This window comes from Procambarus clarkii, chromosome 42, assembly GCF_040958095.1.
Source record: "Procambarus clarkii isolate CNS0578487 chromosome 42, FALCON_Pclarkii_2.0, whole genome shotgun sequence".
Lineage (NCBI taxonomy): Eukaryota > Metazoa > Arthropoda > Malacostraca > Decapoda > Cambaridae > Procambarus > Procambarus clarkii.
In genome coordinates, this window is record NC_091191.1 from 7171232 (window position 1) to 7186224 (window position 14993).

The following is a 14993-nucleotide window of genomic DNA, read 5'->3' on the forward strand; positions in this document are numbered from 1 at the left end:
TGCTACTGATTTGATCTACAGTATTTGAGATATCTGTATCTCCTACATATTTTTTTTTATGTTACTTTGAAAATAAAAAATACTGCTACTTTAGCTTCAAATGTTCTATTATCTTCTGCCATATTTTTCATAGTCCAGTTTGGTTTTCAATTGTTGGTAACAGGAAATGTGTTTGGTTTATAGAGCAATGAATGCCCTTCCATACTAGCTCACCAAGATTGTAACTTGCTTAGCTAAATGAATTGTGGGGTTCAGTCCTTGAGCCCATTATGTGCCTCTGTAACCCTTTCCACTACCGCCCACAAGATGGGTATGGGGTGCATAATAAATGAACTAAACTAAAAAATAGGTATAGTACTGTACAGTACTTATATTTCCGGGTGCACAATTGGGGGGTAAGAAGTCTGGGGTGTGCCTCCCCCTCACTCTACTCCCCACTACACTATACAGTATAGTGCTACACTATACACTATAGTGCTACACTATACAGTGTAGTCCTGGCTGAACATGAGTATCGGCACGCTGGTTGACCAACGTCTCGCTCCGCGATCTGAATCCCATCTGCCTAATCTGCTACGTATATTCACCCATTAGTCCACAGACAAGACTCACTCTGAGGAGAATGACCGAGTTACTGTAGATTTTATCCCTGTATATGTCCAGGAGCGTGAGTGTACAGGGGGGGGGGGATGTACGGTACAAACCATATGTGAAAGAATTATTAGCAAGATTATTACACTCGACCCCCCAATGTATGTACTTTCTCCATCCAATATACCTAACTGTAACTAAGTACACAAATCAATATGCTACGTACCTGGGCAGAGGGTAAGTAGTGTGGTGAGGTAGTGAGGGTGTACCGAGCCTGGCCAGGGAGTTACGGCGAGGCTGACGGTACCTCACAGTAATGTGAGTGGTGTGGTCCCTCACACCTCCCTGCAGGAACTCCGGCAGGTCGTGTACCTGTCCATACACACAATCACCTTGTAATTAATCTCATTAACCAAGTTTAAGAAATAAGTACGTATTAACAGAACCTTTAAAGCAAAATAGTTACCACAACACAATATTAAAAAAAAATTGAAAAGTGTATGAGCATGAATTCTTCTTGTAATAAATTATATAATGTTAAGTAGTATCAGTTGATTGACAGTTGAAAGGCGGGACCAAAGAGCCGAAGCTCAACCCCCGCAAGCACAACTAGGCGACTACATTTAAACAAATTATATACCAAAGCAGATAAATACGGAAATTATCTACACTTAACTCTCACACATGCACACTACAAAATAGCGACTGGGTCGATTATATTTAAACATTAGAAAAATAGAAGGAGTTGCTGACCAGCATGACATTAGTTATGTGGGAGACGTTGAGGAGGTGGGTGAGGGCCCGCGGCGGCGTCTCCGTCAGGTACACGTCCTCGCCAGTCACCACAGCCTGCTTGTATGACAGCGAGTTGCCACATCGCACGATCACCGCCTCATACAACCTGTAACACAACACTTTGCTAATTATCACCAGGGTCCAGTCATCAGAATACACTTCGTGCTCTCAGCAGTAACATCTTCTCTCGCCTCCCCCAGGAGACAGTAGATGCCTACAGCTTTTGTATAGTCATTGCATTCCTTTTGATTAACGTAAAATCTTGTAAATATTTCTCTTTTAATTTTGTGTAAAGCCAAGTGTTTAGGGGTCTTGTTTGTCATTATTTTGTGTTAAAGTAATTTTTATTATATTAAATGTTGGAAGTTTTATTCTTTTTGGTTTTTACACGCAGCTCTCACACCATAGAGGACACAAGCAGTTATTTTTTCTTCGTTTTAATTTTTATTTGATTAATGTGCGATTAGCACAACACCAGCCAGAATAGCCAATGCTCTATTATAGATTCTCGTCACAATATTAATATAATTAAATAATTGTCGATAATAGTCACCTGTAATAATGAATAGCTTACAGTACAAGATGTGGAGTATGCCACCGGGCACCACCGGGGCCTGCTGCCCCAACCGTTATTGCATAATCAATTTGCCACATATGTCGCCAATAGTATCCCAGTGGACACCGTTGATTGAAAGTAACCAACGTTACATAGTAAACTATGTAAGATTGGTTGCTTTTAACCAGTGGGGTTAGTTTACTGTGCTCACAAAACTCACCACAAGAGATAACGCGGAGAATTATATAAACAAATCCTCATGAAAAAGGGTTGACCTTCGACAAGCCGCCAGCCTCCTGCCCCTATCGAGGCCCCTAACAAGATGTGGCCTTCAAATAAATTCCGCTGAATATCTTTGTCAGACCCTAATGGGTGGAAATAATTCGAGTTTGCCTACTGCAGAGTTAATTACGTCATTGTATGGAATGGCCGATGCTTTTTCACCCATTGGGTAATATAGTTGTGTAAAGGAGGAAATGTATATGTTTATCTCTCAGAATGTTCGGTAATATGTTTATTGTTTGTGATGTGTGTCTATGTATGTATTAACATGATGTACTGAACAGGGTGAGAATAGCTTGAGCTACCTCATCCCTTTGTGTGCATTTTACCTCAATAAACTTATTTCAATTTCAATTAGGTAATAAACCTATGGGACCACTTATCAGCCAAAGCTGTATAATGGTGTGGCCTTCTAGAGAATTTAGTGGACGATTTCCACTAAGCTATCACAATGCCAGCTTTAAAAGAGTATACACAAAAATGAAACATTTTCTACACAAGTTTAACGAATGACATGACAACAGTTCGTTACTCCAACAAGCAGGGCACAGTTCCCATGACCTGATTTGGTTAAGTTTATTACTGAAGCTGAACTAGTGCTCCACAGCATGACTCGGCTTGTCGTGCGCCACGCCAATAAGACAGCTTCACATCGCACTTGTTGTCATTTATTCACTAACAATCATAGGTGCCCGGGTGACACCAAGTGGCTGGGGGCGCCGTTCCTTCACTCTATCCTCCTATCCCTTCCATTTGCCATATACTGTACTGAGTGCGCTTTCTCGTGATAATTATCTTACCCTGCTCCAAGTGTCATTGAATAACGAACATATTATTATATATATATATATATATATATATATATATATATATATATATATATATATATATATATATATATATATATATATATATATATATATATATATATAATATACACATACATACACACACATTATATATATATATTGCTACATCTAAACTGAAGAAGACACCAGTGACATATAAAGCAGAGGTCGTCCACGGAATATATTAATGACGGAGAAGAGGGTCAAGTATATTTAGACACAATCAGATGTCGAAAGTCGAATCAACAGCTCTGCTTCCTACCAGACACATCCATCCCGTCCACCACAACCACACACCCACTGCCACAACCATCACCACCAAACACTTGCAGGGTTGTGTGTACAACCACCATACGCATCATCATCTACAACCATTGTCACACGCATCGTATATCACCGACCACTGCAGAAACTAACACTCACCCTGTGAGCAATAGCGCAAAATTATTACAGGGAGCCAAACAGGACTACAGAAGGAGGGGGGGGGATGTAGTAGTAGTACATTAGGATCCGGATCGTCAGGTTGGGCACCCATCGTGGTGACAGGGGTCAACACGTCACCACAATGACTATTTCAGAGTTGGTGGATGCCAAGGCCGAAAACCCGTGACAGGGGCTGACGACCTTCGGGAACGCCCTTCCCGCACTGTCCACGACAGCCGGGCCCTTACTGCGGGTCAACTGAAGGTTGCCCTACGGCTGCAGTAAAGGGGGGAGGCCTCAACGTCTGCAGAACCAGGAGCACCGCGAGGTGGTGTTGAGGACTTTACACAACCGCTGCACGCTAGTTGTGCACTCTACACTCTCAATATGTCACGTTCGTTCGGATTACTCAGATCGAGGACACCACTAAGAGAGTCATAGTTACTCCCTATAGTCATAGTTATAGGGGGGGGGGGCAACAGGACTACACATAGGGCAACCCGCCATCGGATTACATCCAGCGGTCGACCCCAAAGGCGCATTCATCAGTTTTAACATTGTTAATTCATAACAGAACTTTTCTCAAATATAAATTAATATTATTATATATTAACATATTGTGCATATTTAGGCATTGGTTAGGTTAGGTGTTTAGGTTCTGTTGGCGATTATTTGTATTTGTAGTACGTGGGTGAAGCATTTACAGCGTTGTGGTTCGAATAAAATTCGTCAGTGAAGCACTTGTTCCAGAAGTGTTCGAACGTCATCAGTTGTGAGTCGTGTGTTGTCGGAAAATCCGACAGCATTTAATAATAATATCATACAGACATAATATTGCTGTATTGTATAAACAAGTTACCCATAGAAAACGTAACTTGTACTGGAATTACCGTCTATAGAAAACGGAATATCATTACCACATACTATTTTAAATTCACCACCTATTATGGTGGGAATTATTCTTAAATACATTAGTCTTTGGACTTTACCATCATAAAAACATTTCATATAAATTAACTTAATTATCAGAATTAAAGTAGAGTAAATGTGACCCTTCTATCACTTTGTCATCTGGACAATGTAAGCCAGGCATGAGGGTGAGGGAGGGGCAGTGATTGTTTATACTAGACCAGAGGCTCACGGGAGCAAATACGGCTCCTGTTAATTTTACTTGGACGAAGTGTTATGGAAACCAAAGGTGTACCATCTTCAACACGCTGTCAACAAATTCAAGTTAAGTGTTCTTCCGAAACCCATTTATCTTTCATTTATGTCCATTAATGTCTGGATATAGGGTGACCCGGTTAAAAAATTCAATTAATATAAACCCCCCTAATGTGTAGAGGATCGATTTGTGAGATTATGAGATTATTGCAGAAATACAGTCCACTTAACATCATACAAATTGCTATCGAAGTATACAAATTAACGTAAATATAAATTCATATAAATTAAATAAATATAAATCTCACAGGTCGGTTCCCACATGTGTAAACCGTTTTTCATTCATAAACAGGGGGTTTGGCGGGTGGATGGAATCACTTTTGGGTCTTTGTTTGGAGGACGGGCTGCAACATGACTAACGAATCGAGCAGAGGATGTGTACGAAGCAGTGTTCGAGAAAGGTACTTACGTCATCAGTTGTGAGTCGTGTGTAAGGTGTTTTCATTCATCAACGGTGTTTGGCGTTGATTGACGAGCGTTTCACCTTTGTTGATGACGGGTTGTTCACTATGATATATCACAAAAGACTGGCTCCCATACTCTCAAAATTTCTGGTTACAACTATTATTGCAGTATTTGTTTGCCCAATCACTGGCTAATCGCCTACTGATTGGAGACAGCGAAGTTAATCCTGCATTCGTAATCAAACATGCCAAGGTGAAGTATAAACTGGATCTCCCCTTCCCACTTCCGGGCTGCTGCTGCTGCTGCTTCTTCTTCTTCTTGTTTTAGAATCAGCTACTCGGGACTAAAATTTACATGTAGCACGGGCTATGGTGAGCCCGTGCTTCCGGGCGACATGCGAGCTACAACTTGGACACCTCGACTATCTCCTTGGTTATGACTTAATTATCTAAGATCGTGTCGCCATATTCTCTCACGTTGTTATTATTTGAACCCCTCCACGTCACACACTCGGCCCTCCCAGGCAATATCCCGCCAAAAAACCCGGCCGCCCGCCCTCTCGCTCCCGCCCTCCAACATCCTCACCACCTTCCCTCCATCCGTCCTTTCCCAACCCTCGCCCGTGACCTTCAGCCTTGCCTCCTCTCTCCATTGATCTCGCTGCTGGCGTGTACAGTCATGTAAGACAAGGAGCTCCCCTTACTCTAGGCTTCTCTTCCCCTTTCCCCAGCCCCGTCAACCATCTTCACTACTCCACCAATATTTAACAGCAAGTCATAAGAGAACACTCGAACCTGGGTCCAGTAAGCATAAGTACCCACACGCTGCTGGTTCTTCCCCAGGGGGGGCATATAAGCACTAGGAACCGGAGACGCTTCTGGTTCTACAGGGGTTGTGAATGGGCCAACTGGTATTACAGTTCAAGTTATGGACAGTCAATCCTGCTATCAGAGAAAATGATATATCTAGCAAAATGTTCACATCCTGTACCCCAGTTAGAGTCAATTCTAATAACTCATTTGCTGTTGCATGACGCCGAGAGCTTCAATTTTATATTTGTGTGTCTCGTCGGCATTTTATTTTCGGAATAGGAAATATAAATCTTTAGATTTTCTAATTATCTTAAATTTTAAACTTTCATACAGATGCACACGCACCCACAAGCACGCGCGCGCACCTTTGCTAACACTAGGCTGTAAATAGGACTTCAGGAAGTAGGTCAGGCGCGGTGCCCTTTACTGAAGTTCATATCAACAGGGAACTCCAGCGTGGCGTAGGGTCTCTCTCCAGACTCTTCTCTCTCTCGTCCGGACTTGCCAGAAACCACACGGCAATAGTGTCATAAAAATCATATGTATAAAAGCTTACTGGAATTATATTAACTAGAATAAACGACAACGGCAACAAAAGCTTACCCTGAAGAATTTTCTTTAGAAGGAATATTTTATGGTATGAACGACTATGTTATGATCAATCCTGCTGAGGAGAGCTTACAGATCACGGGACTGGAGGAACTACTGCTCTCAGCTGCTGGGTGCTGGATCTCACAGCCCTAGACGAGCTCCATAACCTGCTGGACCTCACAGCCCTAGACGAGCTCCATAACCTGCTGGACCTCACAGCCCTAGACGAGCTCCATAACCTGCTGGACCTCACAGCCCTAGACGAGCTCCATAACCTGCTGGACCTCACAGCCCTAGACGAGCTCCATAACCTGCTGGACCTCACAGCACTAGACGAGCTCCATAACCTGCTGGACCTCACAGCCCTAGACGAGCTCCATAACCTGCTGGACCTCACAGCCCTAGACGAGCTCCATAACCTGCTGGACCTCACAGCCCTAGACGAGCTCCATAACCTGCTGGACCTCACAGCACTAGACGAGCCTACACACACTCGTGTATAACACTATGGTGAAAAATGGAAAAAATTAAGCACTTTAAAATAGCCAAACCCGCTGGCCAGACTAGAGGAGACGGCCTTGAGTCTGATCGATGGAATACACAATACAAAATTCCGAAAAACTGTTCAAAAGCTGTATAGATCTTTACCGTTGAATTTGATGATTTGTTATGCAATTTCATATTTATAAACCGATATTTCAGAAATGTATATGCGATAAAAAATTTATTTACTGCATAGTGATGTTCATCCATAGTTGGGTTATATTAATAGATCGATTAGAGTTATATTGTTAAGACAAACAGGCGCAATCCGGTACTCCTAACTCTGATATAATTATCGATGCAGAATAATTGTTCTACCAACATAACATAAATAACGAGAATTAATTAAAAAAAATTAAATTAAGTAAACTAGAAAAAGTCTATGGAAATGTCAACCCGCGTTTCACATACCCCAACTATTTCTTCAGTCCAATTCCTCAAGTGAACCATTATCGGTTAGAAATAATTCAGAAACACCAGGCTTCATTTATGCTTTTGTCCTGTCAATCTGGCCACCGCTCGTGAGTCTTCTTTACCTGTAGCTGGCCCTCTTAAGTTATGTCTATCCTAGAGGAGCCTGTAGCCAAGCACCACCTGGGAACGTCACCTCCACCACCACTCTGACCCTTCTTCACACAGCCTGGGGACCGCCTGGGTCGTAAGTCCCTTTCTCCTTCATCCTTATTTCCGTGCTTTATTGACCGGACAATCTCTCAGAGCTCCAAATCGTCTCTGGGTAGTCCTATGTGTAATCTCCTCCAAATCTATTCCAAATCGTCTCTGGGTTGGCCATTGTGCATTCTCCCACCCTCCATACACAACCCGGTGGGATACACAACCTGCAATCTGGTTGGTAACTTTACTTTTGAAAATAAGTTTACTATATATACATATACATATATATACTACTGTATATTTACAAATGAAAGTGTTTCGAACTCCCCGACACATTTGAAGCCAAATTCCCAGTGAGAGGGCAACAAACCGACTCTCAACCGATTCAGATTCGTTCACAAGCTTGAGGAAACTGGGAAATGTTGCTAAATAGAAAAATCCAGAAAACCCCGAAATTCTCTCCATAATTATGACTCGCATTAAAATAATGAATGTTCCTGGATTCAATTTGCAAGCTCTGGTCGAGCAGACACAGCTCAAAGTTCGTGATACAAACAAATATATGTTGCAGTATTTTGTTGGGTCCAAACTTTCTTGGTATACGAAGCAGTTTACATAATATAGAGTAATAGTCTACACCAGTTGGCACTCATTACGAGGCGTAAGGTCTGTATGTGTTGTGTATCAGCATCTGCGTGAAGATAATGTAAATAAGTTTCCCATAAGGGAGAGTCGAGTGAGTGTCTGGAGAGTTGAGAGAGTGCCTGGAGGGTTGAGTGAGTGCCTGGAGGGTTGAGTGAGTGCCTGGAGGGTTGAGTGAGTGCCTGGAGGGTCGAGTGAGTGCCTGGAGGGTTGAGTGAGTGCCTGGAGGGTTGAGTGAGTGTCTGGAGAGTTGAGAGAGTGCCTGGAGGGTCGAGCAAGTCCCTTGAGGGTCAAACGAGTGCCTATAGGGGGGCACGGAAGGCGCTGGAAGGTTGCGTGACCACCACCATGCCATCTGGCCTAAGACACGACATTTGTCTAATGCAGTAAAGACGACAAAAGATGAGAGAGAAACAGTAATTACAGCGGCATGCATTTCATTACCGGTAATCACATACCATGTCTGTACCTCCCTGCTATCTATATGGGCCACCAATTTACCAGACTGATGGTTATATACACGTGACATCACTAACAACAAACGGATGTATTATGATGCGTAATTAAGTGTTTGGAGAGTGTGGGAGGTGGGTGAGGAGGAGAAAGAGGGAGGGGGGGGGACGCCGCTAGACTGGTCAATAAAGATTTGGGTCACTGCTGCCACTCCTCACCCTCCCTGCTTCTGCTGCTGACCCCTTCCCCTCGCTTACTGCTGGCCCCCCTCACCCTACTGCTTCTGCTCCCCCTCTCAGACCCTTCTGCTTCTGGCCCTTCCATCTCGACGCTCCTGCTTCTGGCCCTTCCATCTCGACGCTCCTGCTACGCTAGAGGTGAAGCACATTTTCATTCAGTTAACGACGTTTCGTCTCCTTAAAGAGTCCTTCTGTGGCCTTGCAAGCAATGTGTGGTAGTGACATTGGCTTGTAACGCAGGACTTTCGTTTTCTTCCTCTCTCTTTCTCTGCATAGAAACTACGTCACCTGTTTTTTCATATTTCTAGAAAACAGCTAATTTGGGTTTTTCCCCCCCTCTCTCTCTCTCTCCCTGTGTGTGTGTGTGTGTGTGTGTGTGTGTGTGTGTGTGTGTGTGTGTGTGTGTGTGTGTGTGTGTGTGTGTGTGTGTGTGTGTGTGGAAAAAAGAAAAAGAAAAAAAGAGTAGAGTAAAAAGGAGAGTAAAAAGAGAAAAAAGAAAAAGAGTAAACACAGAGTAAAAAGACAATAAAAAGACTAAAAACAGTAATCAAGAGAGTAGGCTTATGCTGGTGGTTGCCACCCCCAAAACAATGCCACGACTTAGCTAAGTATTACCGACACAAATACCCGACTACAACACCTGCAGGGTTCACACCTGTCTTCACACCCCCCCCCCACACCTGTCTTCACCCCCCCCACACCTGTCTTCACACCCCCCCCCCCCACACCTGTCTTCACACCCCCCCCCACACCTGTCTTCACACCCCCCCCCCCCCACACCTGTCTTCACACCCCCCCCCCACACCTGTCTTCACCCCCCCACACCTGTCTTCCCCCCCCCTGTAAGGAACACCTATCAACAATCAATAGCAGCGATCTCCACCTGAAACTCTAGCTACTTATTAAGATTAAAAAAATAATTTGTACCCCGAATAGACTCTTCGGAGTTAACAAACGCCCAGCCATACAACACACGAGCCCAGATCACGTGTATACCACACAGGGGAGCCGGTCGGCCGAGCGGACAGCACGCTGGACTTGTGATTCTGTGGTCCCGGGTTCGATCCCAGGCGCCGGCGAGAAACAATGGGCAGAGTTTCTTTCACCCTATGCCCCTGTTACCTAGCAGTAAATAGGTACCTGGGTGTTAGTCAGCTGTCACGAGCTGCTTCCTAGGGGTGGAGGCCTGGTCGAAGACCGGGCCGCGGGGACACTAAAGCCCCGAAATCATCTCAAGATAACCATCTCAAGATAACCACATGAAGCACCGTTATCTTGAGGTTATCTTGAGAAGATTTCGGGGCTTTTTAGTGTCCCAGCGGCCCGGTCCTCGACCAGGCCTCCACCCCCAGGAAGCAGCCCGTGACAGCCGACTAACACCCAGGTACCTATTTTACTGCTAGGTAACAGGGGCATAGGGTGAAAGAAACTCTGCCCATTGTTTCTCGCCGGCGCCTGGGATCGAACCCAGGACCACAGGATCACAAGTCCAGCGTGCTGTCCGCTCGGCCGACCGGCTCCCCGTAGTGATAATATTGTTCTCGAATACTGCTGAAACTCTAGAAATAAGTAAATAAAATTGATTTTTAGGAAGCTATACAATCCCTTCAATCTATACCGCCACCAGAGGGCCACGAATCCCCCCCCCCACACACAACATATTAGTAACATAAACGCTCCCAGAAATAACTAGCCACTTGGGCTGGACGGTAGAGCGTCGGTCTCGCTTCATGCAGGTCGGCGTTCAATTCCCGACCGTCCAAGTGCTTGAGCACCATTCCTTCCTCCCTGTCCCATCCCAAATCCTTAAAATGACCCCTTCCCAGTGCTATATAGGTTTCGCTCTTTCTCCAGGTGGTTCTCTCCCTTTCCAGATATATATATATATAAGATCTGTATTTAAAATCATTAGTTCTCTGGTGTCAGTCAATCAAGTAGTAGTAGAATCAATCAATAGTAGAAGGTTAGTCAATCTTCGACTATCCAGAGAATCTATCGTAACTGATGCTCCTACAGGAGAGGACACAGAAATCTGTGCCCTGTACTTGCAACCGTTAATAAAAAAGCTAGCTTTACTATAGTCTCTACAGCAGAGGATCGTAAGAGAAAGGTAGCTTGTCCAGGTACAGGATGACCTGGACAAGCTCAATGTTCAACATATGGCTATTAGAATACAACTCGAGCAAAGGCAACATAATGAAACTAGGTCCTAGGAGAATGAGGCTGGATACTGGGTATCAGAGGGGAGATGAAATTCAAGAATCTAGAAGAGAGAAAGATCTGAGGGTAGATATCACGTCGAACCTCTCTTCTAAACCCCTCGTCAAATTAATATCTTCAGCGGCATATTCTAGGTTGGCCAGGATAAGAATTGCCTTTAGAAATTTGTGCAAAGAATCATTTCGAATATTGTATATTACATATGTCTGACCAATCCTGGATTATGCAGCCCCAGTGTGTGGTATCCATAGAATAGTCACAGAACCAAGAGGTATAAATTTCCAGGAAAGGTTACAGTTATTAAACATCCAATCGCTGGAAGATACGAGAGCTAGGGGAGAAATGATTACCACATAAAAAATTATCAGATAAATTGACAGGACAGATTAAAGACTGTTCAGCACAGGTGGTACTCACACAATGGACAAAGTACCAAAGTGAGCCACAGACATGAGAGAGAATTTGTCTCAGAATAGTTAATAACAAATTGGGAGCACTGAGAAGTTATATATTTGAGGCAGATTTTATACAGAATTTCAAATGCATATACAATAGAGGCTAATAGGCTCAGGCACCTGTAAACACCAGTAGATTGACCAGTGAGAGGCGGAACCAACTAGCTGAAGCTCAATCCCCGCAATCACAATTACTCAAGTAGAGGGGAAGCGTGTCATTGTGGCGCTGCTCCTTTTTACACCACATTAACCATAACAGGATCGAGGCCCGACCTTCACTGTTGACACTGTTGTCCAAGACTGAGTCGTGATGGGAGAGGCACGTGTGCGTTGCAGTGACTGACAGGTGTGTGCATGGTCCTTGAAGAGAGTGAACTCCCATGCGAACAAAGAGAGACAGGTGTGTATTATACAAAGCGGAAAGGGTGGCACCCATGTGAATGTAAACAAACAGGTGTTTGGTCCCCGGGAGGGCGGGCGCTCTATATGGTAATCGGCAGGTGTCGTGGCGGCGGCGTCGCTACCCACGTATTGATGACACGTCCACTATGTTGATGCGCGCGTGAGTACACCTGTACTGCTGTGGGTCCCCCAGCACCCGGAGGAGCTGGGGACGAGGTGGGCTGTGGGACGGTAGACCACGTGGTGGTAGACGACGTGATGGTAGAACACATGGTGGTAGAACACATGGTGGTAGAACACATGGTGGTAGAACACATGGTGGTAGAACACATGGTGGTAGAACACATGGTGGTACACGCTAACTTCAACCAACATAACGTATCCTATCCTAGCCCAGCCTATCCTTAGCTATACTAATTCTAACAAAAGCTATTCCAACCTCACCTAACTTGCATTATCCACTCCTATCCAACCATACACCCCCTCCACCCCCCCCCGCCCCATAACTGCTAGTATACATAGCATAATAATTGTAAGTTGTAAAACTGTACTCTAGACTTTACCCATCAGAGTGAGTGCGTACTCTGCAACACTCTCCCTGACTGGCAAATAGATTCAATGCTCATTTCTGCAACAGAAAAATAGGTGTTGGGGGTGTGGCGAACTCCAATGTTTACTCACAATTAGATATTGTGGACTGCGGAAGACCGGGGTGAGGGGGGTGGGGGGGGGTGAGGAGAGAGGTAGAGGGGATATGGGGTGGGGGGTTGGGGGTTAAGGCGGGGGGTGGGGGGTCTCCTGGTAACCAGGTAAACACACAGCATTATATTCATGTTGTGGTGACTCCGGGTGCACCCAGTGCACCAGGTACAGTGCACACGACACCAGTCCTCCAGACACGTGTCTTTGTTCTGGCTACGATCACCAGATCCCCCCCCCCCCACCCCCCCACCCCCTACTCCCACTGTTTACATCCTTGCCTCAACACTTGTAGTATTGTGACGTCATATGCCATACCAAACAGAGCGCCATACAGTAGAACTTGACAGCTACATACTGTCAAGCTACATACTCGACGCTCTCTGCCGGTCAAGCAGGAGCCGCGGCCTCATATACAGATATATCAACCAGGTACAGGGGAATAGATCACCGGTACAATTTTGTTCCAATAGGATCAGAGACCCTTGGTCCACGGGGAGTGTGCGCGAGGAGGTTTCTCAAGGATCTCTGTTTCAGGCTCACCGAAACAATATACTCTAGAACGACGAGCTTTCTCTTCCAGCGCCTCAGTGTGGCGGTCCAGAGAGGTGATGTAACCTTGTATAATAAAGTGTATAGTAATAATAGAAAGTGGAGGTAGGAGAAGCAAATTCTCAGACGTATTTAGAGTCAAACAGCAAGTTTTTCGCTGAATGCTCTTTATTCCCCTCTCCGAGGCTATGGGTCCCTACACCTGCACCAGAGGTGGTATGCCTGTTGTACCTAATAGGACATTTGCCTAACAAGCAGAATTTTCCTGACAATATATTTTTTTAAATTTGTTCTTATAATGGAAAGCATTATCATTCCATAATATATATGACTTTAATTTCCTGTAATTTTAGTTAAAAGTAACATAGAAGTTTGATAAAACCTAAGCTACCTACCTAACCAATCTTGTATCTCTGAACTAAAGGAGCCGAACTCTAGTAATGCCTAAGTCAGCCCAAGCTGGCTTCCGTGGGTGAAGCAAAGGTTTATAGACGGGATTGGGAGGGTGAGACTCACGACAATCATGGAATTTTATTAAATTGTTAAATAACATTGCCAGGGGATAGGACCAGGACGATTCCATTATAAATGGAAACTGATCCCTTCAATGGGTCCAAGAGATATAAGGAGATCTTCAGTGTCGAAGCCGTTATCGTGCTGCTGAGGCCGTGGCATATAACGAGCCGAGACACGTAATGGTACGTGATTACGTTCTCTTTTGATACCATCTTTCCTTAAGTGGGTTCCCGGACCTTGGTGTGTTGTCTGCACTGAGGCGGAGATCTGGGTCGTGATACTGTCTCCTCTGTTTCTGCCGTTTTAGTCCGCTGTGGACACACTCGGCCACTGGTACTTACGTGGAGTGGGTTCCAGCTCCTGGCCACAGCTTTTTCAGCAGTTGAATGGCAAATATCCTAAGTAATCTCGGGAGTACTTCACACATTACCATAACACTGAAGAAAGTCATTCTTATATTCTTACATCAATTGTTCACCAATGGTTCAGTTTGGGCTTGTCTCCTGGTTCAAGACCTGCTTCATTTAAAGTGTATGTTTGTTTACCTTGTCAATACCCTTTGGTATCTTGAGTGTTTTGTCAGAGGATTCGTACGCGTGTTCCCGTGTTTGGTGTGTGTGTGTGTGTGTGTGTGTGTGTGTGTGTGTGTGTGTGTGTGTGTGTGTGTGTACTCACCTATATGTACTCACCTATATGTGCTTGCAGGATCGAGCATTGACTCTTGGATCCCGCCTTTCCAGCTATCGGTTGTTTTTGTGTGTGTGTGTGTGTGTGTGTGTGTGTGTGTGTGTGTGTGTGTGTGTGTGTGTGTGTGTGTGTGTGTGTGTGTGTGTGTGTGTGGTGGGGGGATGAGGGAGTTAGGGTGGGGGGATGAGGGGGTTAGGGTGGGGGGGGGTGATATGGGAAGGGGAGGATGATTAGGGGAGGGGGGTGGGTGATTAGGGGAGGGGGGGGTGATTAGGGGTCGAACTTTGGTCCCGCCTCTCAACCGTCAATCAACTGGTGTACAGATTCCTGCGCCTATTAGGCTCTTATCATATCTACATTTGAACTGTGTATGGAGTCAGCCTCCACCACATCACTGCCTAATGCATTCCATTTCTTCACTACTTTGACACTAAAAAGGTCTT

At 44.8% G+C, this 14993-nt stretch overlaps 1 protein-coding gene across 1 annotated transcript in view; it reads right to left on the reverse strand.

The window, feature by feature from the left end:
* LOC123770297 (uncharacterized protein C12orf56) overlaps positions 1-14993 on the reverse strand; it is a 52790-nt gene that overhangs the window by 19455 nt on the left and 18342 nt on the right. The window contains exons 3-4 of the mRNA XM_045762010.2: positions 1345-1492; positions 818-963 (exon numbers count right to left, since the gene is read on the reverse strand). Of these exons, the coding sequence (XP_045617966.2) occupies positions 818-963; positions 1345-1492 (294 nt within the window). The remainder of the gene's footprint in view (positions 1-817; positions 964-1344; positions 1493-14993) is intronic.